Below are 21,854 nucleotides of genomic sequence, written 5' to 3' on the forward strand. Positions count from 1 at the left end.
CAAAAGCCCCCTTGATGTCTAGGAAAACTGACGCCATTTGTTCTTTACGAGCAAATGCCATTTGAATTTCGGTTGAGAGCAACGCAAGACAATCGTTCGTTCCTTTGCCCCTGCGGAAGCCGAATTGTGTATCTGAAAGTAAGCCATTAGTCTCGACCCAATTGTCTAGACGAAACAGAATCATTTTTTCGAACAATTTCCGGATACAGGAAAGCATAGCAATCGGCCGATACGAATTGTGATCGGAGGCTGGTTTCCCTGGTTTTTGAATGGCGATAACTCTTACTTGTCTCCAGTCATGTGGGACAATATTATCCTCAAGAAGCCTATTGAATAAATTCAATAAGCGCCTTTTGGCAGAGTCAGGCAAATTTTTCAACAAGTTGAATTTGATTTTGTCTAACCCCGGAGCTTTATTGTTACACGATAAAAGCGCAAGTGAGAACTCGACCATCGAAAAAGGTGTTTCGTTTCTGTTAGATGAGGCGACGCGCATGATCGTCTGTTCCGGAGCAGAGTCAGGACATACTATTTTAGCGAAATCGAATATCCAGCGGTTAGAATATTCCTCGCTTTCGTTCGTGGTGTTTTTGTTGCGCATTCGTCGGGCTGTGTTCCAAAGAGTACTCATTGATGTTTCTCTCGATAATCCGTCTACGAATCGACGCCAATAACCGCTTTTCTTCGCTTTAATCAAGCTTTTCATCTTAGCGTCTAATGCCGCGTAGTTTCTAAAATTATCAGGTGTTCCGTTTTTCCTAAACTCGATAAATGATGAAGTTCTCTCCGCGTTTAATTCCGAGCACTCTTTGTCCCACCACGGGTTGGGAGGACGGATGTTAGTTTTCGCGCCGGGTACACGTTTCGTCTGAGCTTGAATCGCGGTGTCGAGAATCAAGCCAGCCAAAAACGTGTACTCTTCCTCCGGAGGAAGTTCTTGTGTTGTTTCTAGTTTCTCAGATATCGAATTTGTGTAGCATTTCCAATCAATATTTCGTGTGAGGTCATACGAAACATTGATTGTCTCCGATGGTCTTAATCCATAGGCGATTGAAATCACGATAGGCAGATGATCGCTACCGTGGGGATCAGGGATCACCTTCCACGTGCAGTCCAACCGTAGCGATGTCGAGCAAAGGGATAAATCCAGCGCACTTGGTCTTGCTGGTGGTGCAGGAATTCGTGTCATTTCTCCCGTATTCAAGATTGTCATATTGAAGTTGTCGCAGATATCAAGGATCATAGCTGATCTGTTATCGTCGTGAAGACAACCCCATCCCGTACCATGAGAGTTAAAGTCTCCTAAAACCAACTTCGGTGCGGGAAGGAGCTCAATGATATCACTGAGCCGCTGATGCCCAACCGAGGCTCTAGGTGGAATATATATGGAAGCAATGCAAAGGTCCTTGCCTTTGATTGTAACATGACATGCGACAACTTCAATACCTGGTATCGATGGGAGGTTAATGCGATAGAAAGAATAGCACTTTTTGATCCCTAAAAGTACTCCTCCATAGGGATCATCTCGATCCAGACGAATAATGTTGAAATCGTGGAAGTTTAAGGGTATTTCAGAAGTTAGCCAAGTTTCGCACAATGCAAATGCGTCACATTTCAGATTATTTACTAGAAATTTGAAAGGATCTATTTTTGGGATGATACTTCTACAATTCCACTGTATAACAGTGATTGTATCCGTGACCTCGGTGGGTGACTTAGCCATCGAAGGATACGATCGCTGAAAGAAGGGGCCATTTTGCAGTCAACTGCTTCAAGAATGTTTTAACTGTAGGAATAAAAGCCATTATCAGGCTTTTAAGAGGTTCAGAAATATTGAAAGTAGACATGATCCAGTCCACAATATCAGATAATTTAACAAACCCAGTATTTGGTAAATTCTCTGACTGATCTTTAGGGACTTTCGGGGGTTTTGAAGTCCCAGGAAGTGATGGAAATTCTTGCTCGGAATTTAATTTTCCAAGGCCTGGAGCTTTTTTCTCTGGTTTTTTACCATCACTACCAGTTGTTGTAATTTTTCGAGACCCATCAGAGGACATCTTCGAACCCTTACTAGGGAGCTTTTGAGAGGATTTATTTCTTCTCTTTCTAATTGATGAGCTATGAGGGACAGCCGAAGATGTACCTTCGAGGGGGTCATCATATTCGCTCTCGTCAGTTGACAAGTAAGCGTAAGGATTTTCGGTAGGTGGCGTAGCACATTTCAACATTTCCGCAAATGAGCGTTTGGAATGTTGCTTGAGTGAACGCTTCATTTTATCCTTACGCAATTTATACACGGGACAATCAGAGAGGTCATGCGGCCCCTCCTTACAGTAGAGACACTTTTCATTGTCTCCACTGCAGGAGTTATCCGCATGACTCCCTCCACACTTTATACACCGGGATTTATTGCAACAATGGGATGCTGTATGTCCCAATTGTTTGCAATTGGTGCAGTTCATGACCCGCGGTACATAAAGACGAACAGGTAAACGAACTCGGTCCAGGAGGACGTAATTAGGCAAAGCCGAGCCAGCGAAAGTCACCCGATACGAGTCTGATGGGATATAGGACTTAGTCCCATCCTCAGCGGTCGATACTGAACGCAATTGCTTGCAGTCCAGTATCTTAACGTTCTTGAGTAGGGGGTTTTTAAATCCGCCTGCCCCATGCTTAAGAACGTCCTCGCAAGTCAGACTCGGATCGGTGATCACGCCGTCTATCTCGACTTCGCGAGCTGGTACGTATACGCGATACTCCCGCGTGAAATTCTCACTTTGAACGATCTCATTAGCCTGTTTTGCACTGGCTAACAAGACCCTAAGCTTGTCCGGGCGTACTTTTTCAATTTTTTGTACAGTATTGTATCGCGAGGACAGGTCATTAGAAAGTTTTAGAAGGTTCAATTTTTTACCATTCGCTTTGGTCCGGATGTAAACCGCATACGGTCCGGCCGAGAGTGCAAGCCCATCGGGATAGCTTCTAATGCGCGATTTATTGCCATCTGAAGCATCCATCTGATCATCAAGGGGAAGGTCCGGCAATTTGATATCGCCTGTCATGTCACGGACTTGTGTCCGTGCGGTCAGATTCGGGGTGCAATTGAATTGGTATTAAACAACAGAGAAAATGAAGTTTTACTTAGCTTAAGCTCCAAAACGGTGAACGGCTGCCAATACCCAGTCCGAGGCAATGGGTAAATATTCCTTCCAGTAGAGTGCAAAAAACCTCTTTCAGGAAAAAGCACTTTTTTTTGTCTCTCACTACACTGTCCAATGAAACGTTTCTCTTTTTATCACTATATATATTTATCACTGTTTCTAATGTACACGATATATACGCAGCGCCCTGCGCTGGCGCTGGCTAACGGTACCGCACGCAGTGCTGCTTCACACAAGCTCACAGTCGGCCTTGAGAACGGATTAATTCGAATTATCACTGATGCAAACAATAGAATACGGAATGACCTTGATAACGGAATAAAACAATTCACCACGCGATTGGAGAAAGCCGAATTTACGTCCGATCGATCCGATAGTCACGGCACGAATGATACTATTCTAGTTTCAAGTTAGACGATAATTAAGATTAGTAAATACCCTTGGCATCTTAGAGCTTAAGCAGTGTGCCTTGATATTATATTATATTATTGAATAAAAAAAAAACCTCATAATTAAAACCTATTTCAATCCACCTAGTGGTGTGATAATCCCTTTCCAATATCACTCATATGATAATGTGGTTTTCCTTGAAATAATCCCCTTTGCGTCTCGAAAGAAAATAAAACAGTTTGTTTCTGCTTTAACTAGTACAACCTACAAAATAAAACACTTCCATTATTTCCGGTGCATCTGAAATAGGAAACCACGATAGTCGAATTCGCTTTGTTTGGCCTTCTACTGAAATAGACTATCGATGGGAATAATTTTGAGAATGATTTATAATTATAATTTATTTTTTTACGCTTATTGCCATGCTGCTTTGAGTATAAAATTTTAATTACTCTTCAGCCTGTGATCAGAGTTGCAAATTGTCAATCATTTCAAATGTCCTTGACAGACTGACTAAAATCATCGTCAACTGTAATCGGTACGGTCAAAGTGTCTGTCAAATGAGATACTCGATAGTTCAATGACCAAGTAGGAGTATACTCAGTCAAAGACAGGTGACGCATTTTGTTCTCTCTCATTCTCCTATTCCCTGTTGAAGTAAAAAAAATCCATGAGAGTATTAACATAAACATAAATTGATAAAGTTCATTGTTCTTTGTAAAAAGTCATCGAACTTCGGTGTACATGAATATAATTCAATGTTTATGCTGCTTGATTAATATTTAGTCATATCGTAATCAAGCAGTGACAGGAGGTATGAAGATAATATCAATCGCATCGGCAATCAATGAGGTTCCTGGTGAGTATATTATCAAGAGAATTTAGGTTATGACAGATCCACTCTCAGACACTCAATATATGATGTTTGGTAGAGCCTGATTACCGGCAGTCCAGTTACATAAACTTTCCAATCTGCGTCGTGCAAAGTTGCTAGTTGATAGTGACATTTAGCAGCTCTGCCTGTGATTCCGGAACCGAAAACTGGATCCAGATGAGACTCAGGAATTTTTAAGGGATCGTAATACCTTTCATTTGAACCTACGTTTGTAAATCTCTGTCAAGCCATTTTTGAAAAAAACCTGTTTTAATCCACCTAGTGGTGTAATGATGCCTTTCTCATGTACATATAATATTGTGGTATTCTATTCAAAAATTTTCTCTTCGATTTTTGAAAGGAACCAAGTGATTGTTTATGCATAACATACAGAATAAAACAGTGCTTTGATTGCGTAAGCCATCCTTAAGAGAACGAAATGGGTTCACTATTATATGCACTTCCGGCACCGGAACCCGAGAACCGGTATAATCGAAGTCGGTTCGTACGGCCACCAACTAACATGACACACAAACTTTTCTAGTACGCACCCTAGAACTCCGGATTCGGAAGTCGGATCCGGATGAAATTCAGGAATTCCGTATGGGACCGGGAGACCTTTCATTTGAATCTAAGTTTGTGAAAATCGGTCAAACCATCGCTGAGAAAAGTGAGTGAGAACCATTTTGGTATATATGACCACTATTTCCGGTACTTCCGGAACCGGATACCGGGAACCAGGATAGCCGGAATCGGTTTGTTTAGTTGCCTACTGATAATGACTATCGATTTGTGTAGTTTTGAGACCAGGTTAGAAAATTTTTTACGTTTTTTGTTTCGCCGGTTTAAGTGACTGTGTACAATATTGAACACACTTTACCCTATAATTCCGGAACCGGAAGTCGGATCCGGATGAAATTCAGGAATTCCGTATGGGACCACGAGACCTTTCATTTGAATCCTAGTTTGTCAAAATCGGTTCAGCCATCTCCGAGAAAACCTAGTGAGATTATTTGACACACACACACACACACACACACACACACACACACACACACACACACACACACACACACACACACACACACACACACACACACACACACACACACACACACACATACATACACACACACACACACACACACACACACACACACACACACACACACACACACACACACACACACACACACACACACACACACACACACACACACACACACACACACAGACATTGCTCAGCTCGATGAACTGAGTCGAATGGTATATGACACTTGGCCCTCCGGGCCAATTTTCACTAGTCGGTTTTTCAAGTGATTGCATAACCTTTCTATATGAGAAAGGCAAAAATGAATGAGCTTAAATTCGGACTATATGGCCACTATTTCCGGTGCTTCTGGAATCGGAATCCGCTAGCCAGGATAACCAAGATCGGTTTATTTGGCAATAATTATCGATTGAAATAGTTTTGACCCATGTTAAGAATTTTTTGCCAATATTCTTGTATAGAAAGGCTATAAATCACCGACTTTTAAACGGAGGCCGAGTTTCATATACCATTCGAATTAGTTTGTCGAGATCACAAAATATCTGTGGGTATGTGACAAATAATGTCACTCTATTTTCTCAGAGATGGCCGATTTTCACAAACTTAGATTTAAACGAAACGGCTCCGGAATTACAAGGCAATAGTGCAAATCTATGAGAAAATGCGCATTCAATTTTCTCGGAAATTTCTTAGCCGATTACCACAAACTAGAATGCAAATGGAAGGTCTTGAAATTCTTTTAAAAAATCCCCGAAAATTTGATCCAGATCCGACTTCCGGTTCCGGAATTATAGTGCGACTAGTAAAAAAATTCAATTTTATGTGTATGGTGAAACGAGGTTCACATTTTTGTACAATTTACTGGTAAATTCTTCTAGTTGGCAGAACTTGTTAGTTAGTGGATATATAAATCTACTTTGGGACTACTAATTCCGCTTCCGAAAACACCGGTAGTAAAGAAAAGCTCCAAAAACTGAACTCACTTCGATTCCGCAGCAACGATCAACAGATTTTCACAAATCATGATTCAAATTAAAGCTCTCATTGTCTTAAACGATACTGTGCAATTTCATCCTGATCCGACTTCTGGTTCCGAAATTATAGGGCGATGAGTGTCAAAACATTCTAACCGTCATACAAAATGCAAATGCAAAACCGGCACGCATCGGTACGTGCTGGTACGGAAGAAGAAAACACCATAGCGTGCTTTGATCAATTTTGTATAGCGTACAGGGTTACCACATTTAACTCTATATTAACTTGAGATAACTGTTTACAAATCGAAAAGGTTATGGTAGTGTATACCAAAAAAAATTTCGATTTTTGAAAAAAAAATTTGATAGAATCTTCTAGTTAAGATTTTAAAAATATAAGTAATATGAGAAAGGTATCATAACACCACTAGGTTAATTAAAGAAGATTTTTTACGTTTTTTACTCTGCCGCTTTGAGTGACGGTATACAATTTTTAACACTCTTCATCGTTTAATTCCGGAACCAGAAGTCAGATTCGAATTAAATTCAGAAGTTTTCTATGAGACCGTTTATTTTAACCATAGTTTGTAAAAATCGTTTCTGCCATTTCTGAGAAAAGTTAGTGCACAAATTTCCATTTTTGTGCATGTATCAAACTGTAATTCTGGAACCGGAGGTCGGATTTGAATATAATTTAGGAACTTTGTATGAGACCAAGTATGAATCTAAGTTTGTTAAAAGCGGTTTCGCCATCTTTGGGATAATTGTGTGCACAATAACGATACATACATAAACACACATATACACCTTCAAACATTTTGCGCATTCGACGAAATGAGTCGAATGGTATATGACACTCGGCCCTGCGGGCTTTGGGTCAAAAGTCGATTTTCACAGTGGTTGCATAACATCTCTATATGAGAGAGGTAAGTATTAGGATAGTTCGGCGCGAGTGATGTGCGTAGCCATCAATGTGACAACGAACGAATTAAGACAAGTAAACATTTTCAGAAGCCGAAGAAAAGTGTTTTGACATTCAGTAGCAAACATGCACTTTTAAACGATTTTACTGGAATTTACGATTTATTGTCGTGAAGATGACTCACTTCACTACGAGGAGTCTTTTTAAAATTTATATTGTATAAGAATGGGTAAAACTAACCGCGTATATCTCTTGTTGTATTTAACGCAGCAACACAGTTTGTTCATTATATTATCGAAAATATGGTCAGAAATTTATGATAAAATTTTCAGTATGAGATAACCACAAATAACCCAAAATTGAAGTTTTCTAAAATGTTTGGTATGAACAAGCATTAAGATGAAATTAAGTGCCAAATTAAGGCGCGCACAACTTCAACCGCACGAATTGAACGAATCATCGCACAAAGCGTATCGTACTGAACCGACACATAAAAATAAGGAATATTTTCAGTGGTTGAGTGTTGTGGGGTTACGATATGCCTTATTCACTAGTAAGACAGACACCAATTATCTTCAATTTATAACTAAAATGCCAAACCAAAATCCAAATTCATCTTTGACATGTTTACAATACTTCAAGTTGCTGATTCCTATTAGATATCATTTCATAAAAGAACTAAAAATATTGAGTTTTTGAAATGCACATCATATCAATATATAAGTGCAGCAATTCCATGAGAAACTGATATACTTCTCAGAATTTCATAATATTTGGAAGAATTTATCTTCATCGAAAAATATTGGACCCGTATTTTTGCCATCCCATATAGAAAGGTTATGCAATCACTGTGCAAACAGACTTATGAACCGTGTGTCATATACCATTCGACTCAGTTCGTTGAGTACGCAAAATGTCTATGTGTGTATGTAACGTTTTTTGTACTAACTTTTCTCGGAGATGACTGAACAAATTTTCACAAATTTGAATTAAAATGAAAGGTCTTTTGGTCTCATACAAAATTCCTGAACATTGTTTGGATCCTACTTCCGATTCAGGAATTATGAGGTAAAATGTGCAAAAATTGTGGAAAAGCACCAGCTTTTTTCGGAGATGGTTTGACCGATTTTTACATACTTAGACTCAAATTAAATCTCATCAGGTCCCATACTAAACTCCTGAATTTCATTAGGATCTGACTTTCGGTTTCGGAGTTATGGGGTAAAATGTGCAAAAAAAATTAAAATATGTGTTCTAATTTTTCTCATAGATGGCGCGACCTATTTTCACACACTTAGGTTCAAATGAAAGGTCCTGTGATCCCATATGGAATTCCTGGATTTCATCCGGATCCGTAAATATAGTATAAAGTGTGTTAAAAATTTTATACCATCACTGAAAAGGCAAATTAACGCAAAGAATTTTCTAAGTCTTTCAAGAATCGAAGGAAATTATTTTGAAGAATAACACAGTATTATATATGATAATATGATTGATACAAAAAAAGGCATCATTACACCACCGGATGGATTAAAACAGGTTTTTATTTTGTCATTTCCTTGTTAGAGTGTATAAAAAAATCGATTATTTTCGATTTTCTTCAAAAAATACATTTATTTTCAATCATAACTTTTGAACCACTCGGTCGATTCTGTTTATTTTCGGATATGTTGTCAATAAATGCCTGTAGTTCTTAGGAAAAATGTGCAAATATTGTGAAGTTGAAGTTTTGTGTTTGAAAAAGTTTTCATAAAACTATAACTCAAAAACAATAAAAAACAATTTTTGAATATGTTATGTGAAAATGTTTCAGCTTTTAAGAAATTAATATAAACTGACATAGTGCCCATAGGTCGCAAAACATGAAAAACCGGTAAAATACAATTGACTTTTTCAAACACAAAACTTCCTAAAAACTATAAGCATTTATTGACCACATATCCAAAAATTAGCAGACGGACGATTCTGGGTTGAGTGGTTCAAAAGTTATGATTTTTTAAAAATGTATTTTTTGCAGAAAACCGAAAATAATCGATTTTTTATCCACTCTAACAAGGAGATGGTCACCCTAATGACAAAATAAAATAATACGGATCTAATATATTTCGATGGAGAACGATTCTTCCAAATATATCGAAAAACTGCGAGATCGTATATCAGATTCTCATGGAATTGCTGAGTGAATAATTCTTCACCATTTGTCATGAGTTTTGGAGGAATTATAGATATATTTGGTCTACGCTTTGCGAGTGGATTGTGTGCCAGGTTTCGGGATGACCCATTTATGGAATTTCACTATTGTCAACTTTGACACATTTTTTGTGCTCTTCAGAATGATTTCAGAAATGTTCGCAAATAAACGGAATACAAAATAAACTGTTTCAATGAAGGAGTGGTAGGCGAGATGAAAAATGATTGTTTTATGTTTCGCATCATCAATGAATTAGTAGACTTAAGCTACGATCAGACTAGCCAGTTTATCTGACACAGTTTATCTGCCACAGACAAGTAATTTTTCTGCAGTTTATATTTGGTCTGGCAATGTGATTACACTATTCACAGTTAAATGACTGCAACAGTCAAGTTTGACTGCCGACAGTCAATACTTTGACAGTTGTTATGTTTGACTGTGACAGACTTTTTGAGCATGTCTGTATTGTGATAACATTGATCAGACAAATCAAACTGGTTACAGACTTAAATATAGGGAGTGGGCTGTTTATTGCAGTTTTTCTGCACAAAGTGATCACATTGGAAGAAAGTTTGTGGGGCAGAGAACTTTTCACGGAATATTGCATTATGATAAAATATCGATCTGATCTCACAAACGGAAGTTCGTTGCGTTGTTACTTGGTGTGTTGTGTTTCGAAGCAATTAAAGAAGGAATATAAATGTCCTCCGGTTTTTTTTACCTTTTTTATAAATATCAAAAATAGGTATAGAAATCGCACAAACTTTAGAAATTGTGGTTATTATTCTAGACAATTTCAAATACTGAACTTTTCCACAGTTTTTAAAAATATGAAACTGAAGCTCTTCGATGTATCTAAAAATCATTTATTAACCAAATATGAAGTGAGCGTGTTTTTGTTAAAATGAAACTTTTATTTTGAATGAGAAAAAAAATAGTCGAAATAGTGACCATCTTTCTGGCAATTTGTGAATACCTCGAGAATCAGACATCCCATTTTCGACTTCTTCGTAGGAATTGAAATGGTGCAAAGTCAATGCGTGGCTATTCGATAAAAACAAATGGTAGTCATTTCATTTAAATTCATATTTGTTTTCCTTACTTTTTTTAACCCTGAAAGATTCACATTTCAAGTGATTCTATAATAAAATTTTACAGTACTTTGGTTGTTCTGTTTCTTATTTCCTATCTGTATCTTGGTGTTCACTGATTTAGTGTCATTTGATACAAGTAGTATTCGGAAATAAATGAATACGACGGTGAGGGAGAAGCTCCCAGTCCAGTGCTTTGATTGTATCCTTCCTGAACTTTGAAACTGATTTTGATTTGACTCTGCAGTATTTATCTTCAAATGCAAACATAATTCTAATGATTCCCCCAAATCATCTCTTTCTAATACAAAATTCGACAATGTTTAAATGATGAAAATATACGATGTTGGTTGTTCTATGACTATGATGTATATTTGATATGTTTAGTAGATGTCACAACAACAAAAAAAAGAGATTCTTTCACATCATATGTTCATTATCTACACGTTTGTGTCTTAACGCTCACATCATACGGGTATATCTTCTATTACTAAAAAATCCAGAGTGGCACCGAGATCGAAAGCGTGAAAAAATATGTTTCGCAACTGTTGAGTTTTTTTCACGCAACAAATACATTTTCAATAAATTGTAAATGGAGTGGTAGATTCAAAAATCAAATGCAATGAAAATCCATAGAATCATCCTACCTCCGTAAATATGACAATTAAAGAGTTGAAATTTTGGGAAGCTTGTCTCCAGTCCAAGCTCTTTCAAATATGGTATAACGGTATGAATCCGCTTTGGGCAGAGTTCAGATTTTGACAGATCCACAATTTTATTACTAAACGCTTTGTAATCAATTCAATTATCGAACTAATGAACGAACGATAAGCTATTGGAAATTCGGTAACTATTTACAAAATCTAGAAAAAAATTCAAATAAGTACATTTTTTGTTACCGTTCAGCATTTTTTAATTTGGAGTAGTTAATATTTTTTTCATTAGTTCATTATTTAATTTTTCATAATTATTTCATCCAAGTACAAAGCAAAACGTTCCAGTACTATGCTTCTGGAGATCCATTGCACTTTATCGTGAAGGAGGAGCTCGAAAAATTCAGCAGTAATTTCGATTAAGAATTCTACGAAATATGCAATAAGCTTCATTATTTCGACCGGAAATGACAACGTGGTTCGGTGAGAAGTTAGTACACGTGGTTAAGAGATAGAATTGGGGTCCAGTACTCGTTAATCGATTTCGATCGATTTCAAGTACATTTTTGTAAAATAAACAATATTTGTGTATAAAACTAAAGAGCCACAGCATCATATACAAGAAGCCTTGGGCTATTCCCGGCTTCCTGTTCCTGAAATAGTGATCATATACACAAAATGGAACTCACTCACATTTCGTAGAGGTCGCTTGACCGATATTCACAAATTTAGGTTTAAATAAAAAGCCAAAACTCCTGAGCTTCTAAACTTTGCGCGGATGCAAGTGTTTAAAATTTCATTTTTACCATTTCTAAAATAATAAGTATTTAAAATTTAAACCCTCGTTTAAAGTACGATGGCCGAATCATATAGAATCTTATAAAATTGACTAAAATCAATACAGTTTGTAAGTCATGTTATCAGATGGTCATTCAAACCGACCTCATTTACACCGGTTGCAGAAGTACCTGCAATAGCAAAACTGTTTCATTTTGTTGGTTGTTGGTTGTGCTAATTGATTTTTTTTTGTTTTCTTTCAAGAAGCAATAAAATATAATTTCGAAGAATACCACACATATGAGAATGTGAGAATATGAGTAATACGAGAAAGCCATCAATACACCACTAGGTGGATTAAAACAGGTTTTTTATTACTATCTGGTTTCTACACATTAGAAAACAATTGATCACGAAACCAACCCTCTTGGGGAAAACCACGTGTACTCACTTCTCACACAGGTGCTGGAACGTTTTGCTTTGTGTTTGGATGAAATAAACAAGTTTTTGGTTGTCAAAGAATCTGTGGCAGACAACTTCTGCACAACAGTTTCAGAAACAGTCGAATTTGTCTGTACAGTCATCAACTGTTTGTCTGTCGACTATGATCACACTGTGATTACATTGTCACAGTTAATCTGCACACTTTGACTGCATACAGATGGACAGTCAAGCCGATTTTGACTGCTTGCAGACAACTGCGAACCGATTACACTATGATACAGTCAAACTTCACAAGTTTGTGCAGATAAACTGGCTAATGTAATCGTACCTTTAGTTGGACTGCTAATGCCACCTCGCAGATCAACATAATCCGCTAAGCAGACGTAAAGTCATTGCTATTTACAACGCACTTTCTTGCAACGAAGTAGTGAGCCTATCCTGACGTCTCAGGCGAAACCCAAATTTACTACTTTATGGCCGCAAACATATGTCAAAGTCATTTAGGTTTTGCTACCTTATGGGTATCGGTTTGTGCTAAAGTGCACATGACTGTTTTGATTATTTAAAGTTTCGCATTCAGCTCATCAGTGCATTAGCAGATTATGTGGGACTGCTGAGATGAAAAATGTTTCAAAACTCTTAAATTATGATTCCAAACAGTTAAATTTTCATATATTCAAGAATATTTAAGAGGAAACTATGATTTGTTCGAGTCATACGTTTTATGCTCCCGTAATTGTATATTAGCTGTTTGAAACAACTTTGCCATAACCATCACTTATTCTATCATCACTTCAACTACTCGCTTCAGTTCGGTGTTCAAAAACTGATGCCTCATGTTTTTCTCAAGGGAATTTTTTTTATACGTTATTAACATCCATTATTTAAATTATCATGATATCCACAATAATTACTCCAATTGTTCCGGCATTTCGAGATAGTGGTATCCAACCGAAGAGAGTCAGGGAAACGCTTTCAAAATACTAAACAAAATTCATTCGTGCAACAATTTTGGCATACAATGCACATTCACTAGCAATTGCTGTTAACCATTCCGATCCAATTCCAACTAACGACCTGTTTCATTCCAGAAATACATCGCGTGGATGCTGTCAACTTGATGGTGCATGTGCTGAACTCTGTCATAATGCTAATCGATTTGACCATCGTGGGACACCCGATCAGGCTCAACCATGCCTACTGGACGACCGGAATCGGTGTGATATATGGGCTCTTCTCGGTCATTTACTATCTGGCCGGTGGAACCGACAGGTAATTATTTGGTCCAATATACATGTGCAGCCATCGAAAATATCATAACCATCTCATAATGCCATGGCAATCATAGTAACAGTACAGGGTGTTTGGTTCCTTGGTAACTCATGTGCCGCAGATAAATTCAGAGCAGTTCTCGATCAGATTTGAGATACGATAACATTGATTTCTATACTTTAATTCTGCCAACACAATCGTATAGTTGGGTATTTTAAATGATATGCGAGCTTAGAGCAAATTCAGGAACTGAACGTTATATATGGGCGATCTATAATAGAACTAAAACTGGAACTGGTATACGTTGCCGTTCTATTTTTGTATTTTTGAAACACGAGTAAAACGCTGCTAAGGCTGCCAGTTTTTCTTGTTATAATTTCCAGATTTAAATTTTAAAACTGACGTAAATTATGCATCTAGAACTGGAACACTCCTGAACATGCCCTTAGCTTCACTTCCAAATTCTATATTCGATTGCACTTGGCCTTCAAAACGATTTTTTCGCCTTGAATACTGAGTGGTCGAGAAAGTTCAATCGCGGTGCTTCAGAAGACGTCTTTGAAATTGTGACTGGCGGCGAATCATGAATCTTAACAACAGGACAGTTTCTTCAACGTGAGCCGAATCCCAGACAAATTGTCAAAACTAACCCAATTCCCCGGACATATCGCCACCTCATCAACTCTAAATGGGCTCTTACAAATATCGCGGCGGACAGATAATAAATCTAGACCAATCAGTTTGTAGCGGTCATGGTAACTCGGTAGGTTTAAAGGATATCTCCATGGTAGACGATGGAGAGCGCATCGGACTATACAGCTCTAAAGTATTTACCAAAATATGTTTAGGGGATTGATAGTAGAGTATGCATTTGACCCCAATTTTCGGTAACGAGCGACCAATTGCACTTAGGTTAATCGTCAACGAAATGAGAACAGTGCAGATTTTCAGTTCATGAAAATTTTTCGATAAATCGATCGATTTCACCTCTAACTCTTTGGGCTGCTACTTCCGGAATTTCTGGAACAGGTAATTGGAAACCAATGAGGTCAACAGAGCTTCAGTCAATCACCTATCATCTAGACCTACGAATCGAAACAATCGACTATCCTTTTTATGTTGGGTATCAAATTGATATTTCTATCCGACCCAAATCTCCAGAATCCGTAGTCGGACTTTAATCAAATACAATAGTAGTTATTGTGCTACCCCATATAACGTTTGCATTAAAAAAAGCTTTTTTCGGATGATCATCAAAAAAAGCTAAGACAGATAATTGTTTTTAATAGATTTCCCACGGAAGGTAATTATATAAGCTAACTTGCAAAAAAAATTCTGCGTCCTTGCGAGCGGCCGTTTGGCAGTTATCCGGAACAATCGCCATGGCGGACAAAAACATGCGTGTAGGCATGTTTTTGAGTTCTTTCGTCGTTTCATTGAAAGAATTAATACCTCCTCAGTTTTCGCGGCAAAATTGTTGGAGTAGATCTTACGCGCGGAAATTGTCGACAAGACGCGGCTGGGGGACGTTGGGTGGGTTCACCGACTTGGGTACCACATCGATATTCAGCCGCTCCATCTACTCCAACGAACGCTTCGAGTAGTGGGCCGATGCCAGATCCCGCCAGAACACCGCGTCTTCACCTTTATGGTATTTCCAGATAAACGATGTAACTTCCGGCACGCATTTTGTACTATAAATTGAAGCCAAACACGAGAAAAGGTTCTAAGTGCAAATGAGAGTTTCTCTTTGATCACTTACTCTTTCGAGTATTACGGCTCAATCAGCAATCCTTCCACCTAGCACTTCACATAGGACAATAGCAAAAACGATCAACTTTCGATAGAAACTGTAGAATTTGTAGGAAATTACTGGAATTTACCGTAATAATTGAAAGGGAAAGTAAACCAAGAGAAACTGTTATTTGCACTTGGGACCTTTTCTAATGTTCATCGAGAATTTTCCCCAGTCCGGAACGAAAGAAGAGCGGTTTTGACATCCCTAGGGACAGTGGAAATAAATGCAAAATAATTGGTGAAACAATGCTTTTTCCCATCGTAATAATATTTGTGAGTAGAGAGGGATAAAATAATAATATTTGTGTGCTGAAAGGAATACAGTTGCAAGAACAAAATGTTAAAATGGAAACTATTCAAATCACCTATCAGAACACAGTGAACTTATCTCACCTTCATGCTCATTCTGGAGTTAACAAATTGCAACCATGCGACCAAAAGAATATAATGATTGTGTCAAAGAAAATAGTTTACTGTTTGCTTCGCTTGATTCTTGGCATTTTTCTTACACTACAAATTAAAAAAGAAAGCTTTAATAGTGATGGATTAAGTATAGTAACACTTGTATGCTTTTTTTTTTTATTTTTTCGTGATTATTAATTTTTAATAGAAATATTTAACTGTTTGGATGAAAATAGCTACAGAGCATAAAGTTTCATTGTGAAACAAACCGAGTATAACTAACCTAGAGCGATAGTTGTTTGCAACAATCGGTTCATTCGCAAATAATCGAATTTAAAATCAAAAAAGCTAACCATTGTCTTATTTTGTCATAATCATAGCACCTCAGCTTAGCACTAATTGGTTCTTCAATTGAAATTACTCCATATTTATCTCTCAGTATCCGGCTGTCTAGAGATTTAGGACTCGGTTGGTTTCAAATTGGTTGACTACCGTACTGAGAATTTAAACTGTACATGATTCATTCCACTTCTAAATGAAAATATTGCATTATTGAAATATCACGGAGTTACGCGTCGTTGTGAATCGGCATTTTCATTGCATTGGCATTGATTATTGATAATTAATTTTATTATTTTAAGATCTGTTACAAGATTTACGTTATTGATCAGTTCATGCTCTGAGTCAGTTAAGGTTTCACGTTGAGCATGATTCACTTCTCTCTAGTATCATGCATTTGGTTCAATAAGCAATTTCAAATGATTTATAATCAATCACGAGCAACTCACGGGCATAGGATAGCTCAGATTAGCTGATACTACGATCCTACTGACACTAACAATCTTTTTTCTTTCGAAAATTTTTATTCACGCGTTAGCACCATTTTCGAAGATTATGTCACATATGAAAGCTGAAAGTTTGAATTAAAAACACATACTTTAGTAGTCAAAATAAAACTTCCGTGTCGTAACATTTCACTAGGTCCATCTACCCTCCCCTCATGTCGTAATTTGTCGGTCTAGTATCTTACACATCTTTCATCATCCGATCTCTGCAATCGCGTCTCCAGGTTAACGTCATCTATACCGATTTTTCAGAGTCATTTGATTGAACAAACCATGAAATCTTGTACCTTTGGTGACACTTTACTGATTTGGAAGAGTTTATATCTTACTGGTCGCGAGATGAAAATAAAAAACTGTACAACAGCACCGTTTGCAGTTAGCTCTGGAGTGCCACAAGGAAGTCATATAGGACCGTTAATATTTTTACTCTATCTGAATGATCAGAGCTTCTCAGTGAAATGTTTCAAACTATCGTTTGCGGATGACTTCAAACTATATCATCAGATGAAAGAACAAAAAGATTCATGCTTTTAGCAGAATATCCTTAAACGAGAATCATTCGTGGAGGACCTAGGACTTATTTTTGATGACAAACTTCATTTCAAGATTCACATTGACTACGTAATTTCAAAGGCGTATTTCGAATTACCAACCATTTCATTAACATACACTGCTTGAAAACTCTTTACTCTGTACTAGTCCGATCAACACTTAAATATGCAACTATCGTTTGGTCATCCCATTATCAAATTAATATTTGCTATTGATCGTATCGAAGCTGTTCAACGCATATTCAATAGGTTCGCCCTGCACAATATACTATGTAGAGACCAATTAAACCTTCCAAGTTACAAAGATCGCTGCCGGCTTATTGAGCTGGATCCATTAACTATTCGTTGAAACATTTACAAGGTTGTTGCCATCGCTGATTTGATACAACCATTTATTAACTGCCCTGCTCTTCTACAATTGGTCAATTTCGATATCCATCGTCGCAGTCTTCGTTCTCATTCTTTTTTTTTGCGAATTCCTCATGGTAGAACTAACTACGCATATAATGAACCTTTTTCCAGCATGTGTCGTTTATTAATCAGTTGCTTTCACGACTTTGATTTTCAACTCCCTCTCGAAATACGATAAAACGATTATTTCACGATTTCTTATCTATTCAGTAATGTTAATTTACCCATAGATATAGTAATGTTGAATGTTTAAATTGTTATTATGTCATAAATTTCATATATCATTTGGATATTGATAATCAGTTGATATAGAAAAAGAGGAGGTTTCATGCCCATTGGAGAAAGAGACTAGATAATTTTAGCTCTGAAAGGGCTTTTGTCTGCTTCTGATAAATAAATAAATAAATGAACCATGCCAAGAGAAGCGGTTAAAGCATTCAAATGGTTTTTTTGGGAGATAAAGCCTGGTTAAATACATACAATACACACAGTATCAAATCTTGTACCTGAACTTTGTTATATTAGCAGAATAATGTTAATAAATTAAAACTCCAAACAGTTCGCATCAAATACAGTTAAACATATGAGTATTAATGACAGCAATGATATACTGTTTTAAACCATCCAAAATGTTAAATGGTAATAAGTTCTTATGATCCTATGAATATCAAAGAGCCGACACGTGGAAGTGGCCTCAATAACAGAAAGTTTTTTTTCAAAGAGTGTTGCAAACTAACATACAACTAAAAATGTCGCTGATCTGAATATTCGATTTGACTTGAATTATTCGGCAGCATTCAACTAACATGACATACCAAGGAAAAGCAATCAACTAGAAGAATGTTTAAAAAAAGACAAAACTTGCATCTAACTAAACCAGCAAAAAAATACGGCAATATGAATCTATGAACGAAACCAATTCCAACTAAACGAAACTGACGAAAAACTTTCCGACGAAATGTAAAAAAAAACTTTCCGTTGTCAATTGCGTTTTTTTCGGGAAAAACAAACCGGTGTTCTTCTACTTATGCAACACCAATCTATATCAATGTCAATGTTATCTATTTGTCCCAAGGTGTGAATGAATCGCATTAGAATCCGAATTGGAAAAAATAAAGTGTCAAATTAGATGTAGTTGACGAGTAACTGGAATCAAAGAATAACGAAGATTGTTGCTTTGCAGTTACAAAAAAAATTGAAATCTAATATTAAAATCTTTCGTTAAAACAATATTAAGTGTGCATGTGTAAATTGCTGGTAATTGAATGGTGGAGTTAATGTTGGTAGTTAAATGTATATGTATCTGTATCGAAGTGGTTTAAGAGTTAGCAGCAAATAGTTTAAACTCGGATTCAATTGTTTTGTTATCGGGGCTTTCCTATTTCAAATTATTTCAATGACTCCATTTAAAAGATACAGATTTTTTCCAATAAAACCTATTGAATTGGTCTAAGTTGCATACTCTAAACGATTGAACACAGTGTCTTATTGATCGTTAGAAGTTCAACCAACAAAATTCATAATAAAGGCTTTAGCTGGGTAAGCATACGAAAATAAGGAAATTCATATCGTTTCACCATCGTTGGCAATGGAAACTGGAGACAATGTTCCCAAAATTTCAACACTTTTACTTCCACGTTGACGGAGCTAGGAAGACTCATTTTAATTTTCATTTTATTGGATTTTTGAAGCAAACTCTGAGTGAGCGATAAGTTTTTTCTCGTGAATATTTATTGTTGAATCTAACATATCAACATAATTTTTTCTACATGACATCGTAAATAGGATCATCAACTTAATATTTTAAGTTAAATGACATAGTAAAAAAAATCAAATTTAAGTTTTCTGAAATGTTTGGTATCAACGAGTATCAAAGAAGAAAACTCATGACGCCTTTCTCGTACATGGGTAGGTATTGAAGGGTAACATATTTTGTTTATTCAAGCCTGCGCAGTTAACTGAACAGGAAATAAAGCAAGTGCCTCATTCCGGTTGGTTCAAGTCCAAAGCTCAGTTCCAGTATCAAGAATTCATTTCAGTATTGAATCATTTGCGGGACGTTCGTAAAGCTCATTTCGTTTAAAACAAGAGCGATTGCGTCATCCAGCTGCTGGTTGTTTGCATTGGAGTGAAATACAACGAAAAGTGAACAACGATGAGGAACATTATTCAAAATCAGCCCTTCTAATTTGCTCCAAATGTTATCTAAAGAACTATAAAGATTGGCTCTTTGCGAATCGGAGATAAAATTCATCAATTTGGTGCAAATCTGAAATTATTTTATTAGCGCAGTGCGAAATTCGCACCAAACGAGTGCAAAATTCGCACCAAACGAGTGCGAATAAAGCTAGCGTTTGACTACTTCGCGATCAAACAAAATGCTCCGAACAGTGTTTCATATCATAGAGAATTTCACAATTTGGCTCTTCTGAATGCTAGAAATGAATCCAGTACACCATTTCGATTGTTTCTTTCACTGAAATAAGCAAATCCGAAATGAAATAATCGACATCAAAATTCGCTATGTTGCTAATTTTGTGGCCATTGCATTGGGATCGCCTATTTGTGAAAAAGCTACCAACGAAGTTACCAAAAAAGAATACCCTATACCAAAATAGCGCTAGTATTGAACCAAGCCGAACAGAAAGCAGTTCTGCTGCGGGACTTTCGCCGAGCCAGTTTCCCTTCAAACGAGAGCGATTGCAACATCCAAAGGAAAAAATACAATACAAAATACAACAAAATGAGGACAACGATGGGGAGCGTTATGCAAAATCAGCCCAAATTTGCTCCAAATGTTATCTAAAGAACAATTACAATTACTTATCTGTTGAAATACGCAAATCGGAAGTAAAATAATCGGTTTAGTGAAGGTTTACAGTCTGATAGATTATAGATTATAAGAAAATTTTTGCATACTTCTAAATAGATTTTTTGTCTATTGGTTTGAATGCGTTCCATCTGAATTCGAATTCAATTCGTCACTCTTTAACACGAACGCATTCATAAAAGATTCTTTTGAGATCTAACATTATTTGAATCTAAAGAGCTATACAAATTATTTTGTAATATTTGATTGTGTGTCACAATATTGATTGTAACTACTTTAGTGAAGGTGTGTCGTTTCAAATTCTGGTAGTGAAGAAGGGGAAAGCTTGCACATTTCATACAATCGATCAGCTAACTGATATTTGGTAGTGTGAAGGAAGTGTTCCAGTTTTATTTGTATTCGAGTCATCCAGTTCTGTTTCTGACATTACCCACCCACGTTTTTCCCTTCGACCCAATAAACGCCAAATAAAAAATATAACTTCAATCTCTTCAAAATATGTAACTTCCAGAATTTTCATCGGGATAAGTAAAAAAAACTGATGCCACATATGACAGCATATCCAGGCAAAAAATTCTTTTCGCTTGATGCTCACGAAGAAAAATTTATTACCGAAATAGTTTAAAAATTTTGAATTGGATCACCGAATGCAATTGTCGCCGGTTATTGAAATACAATAAAAACCATCTCATATTCATGTAAAACTAGAATACGTTGCGTTGCCTCAAATTCAATATAATAATGTTGTTGTCGATATAATAAACATGTTGTCGTTTTTTTCAAACTTGTTTGTAATTTCCCGTTCATACTATGTAATTTTCGTAACAGGGTGTAAATAGATTTCTATTATAGATTCAACAGGGTTTGCACTCTTGGGAACCAGGCACTCTGTATGATCCGTTGCTCGCGGACCTGTTGGGGTGCATTTTAGTGTAGCTTCGATACATCCTGCTATATATTCACGAACACAATTAATTTTCATCCCCATTGTATGATGCGATTGTGCACGTGTTCTGAATTCTTATTCTGATATAACGGAATGTAGTGTATATTGAAAAGTTGAATTTTCACGATCTTTAAACGTTGAATTTTCAGGATCTTCAAAGATGAAAAGTGTTAACAGCTTTTGACAAAAGTAATCAAATACATGTAAATAAAGTAATCATGATCAATCCGCATGTTGCGTAAATTATCAAATTTTTCCACTCATAGAATAAA

The 21,854-nt window shown here is 36.7% G+C and overlaps 1 protein-coding gene across 9 annotated transcripts in view; it reads left to right on the forward strand.

The window, feature by feature from the left end:
• LOC131427694 (protein rolling stone) overlaps positions 1-21,854 on the forward strand; it is a 233,170-nt gene that overhangs the window by 165,815 nt on the left and 45,501 nt on the right. For all 9 annotated transcript variants that reach the window (XM_058591121.1, XM_058591120.1, XM_058591124.1 and 6 more), the window contains one exon: positions 13,620-13,800. In XM_058591121.1, coding sequence (XP_058447104.1) covers positions 13,620-13,800 — 181 coding nt within the window. The remainder of the gene's footprint in view (positions 1-13,619; positions 13,801-21,854) is intronic.

Source organism: Malaya genurostris, chromosome 2 (assembly GCF_030247185.1).
Source record: "Malaya genurostris strain Urasoe2022 chromosome 2, Malgen_1.1, whole genome shotgun sequence".
In the NCBI taxonomy this organism is placed as follows: domain Eukaryota; kingdom Metazoa; phylum Arthropoda; class Insecta; order Diptera; family Culicidae; genus Malaya; species Malaya genurostris.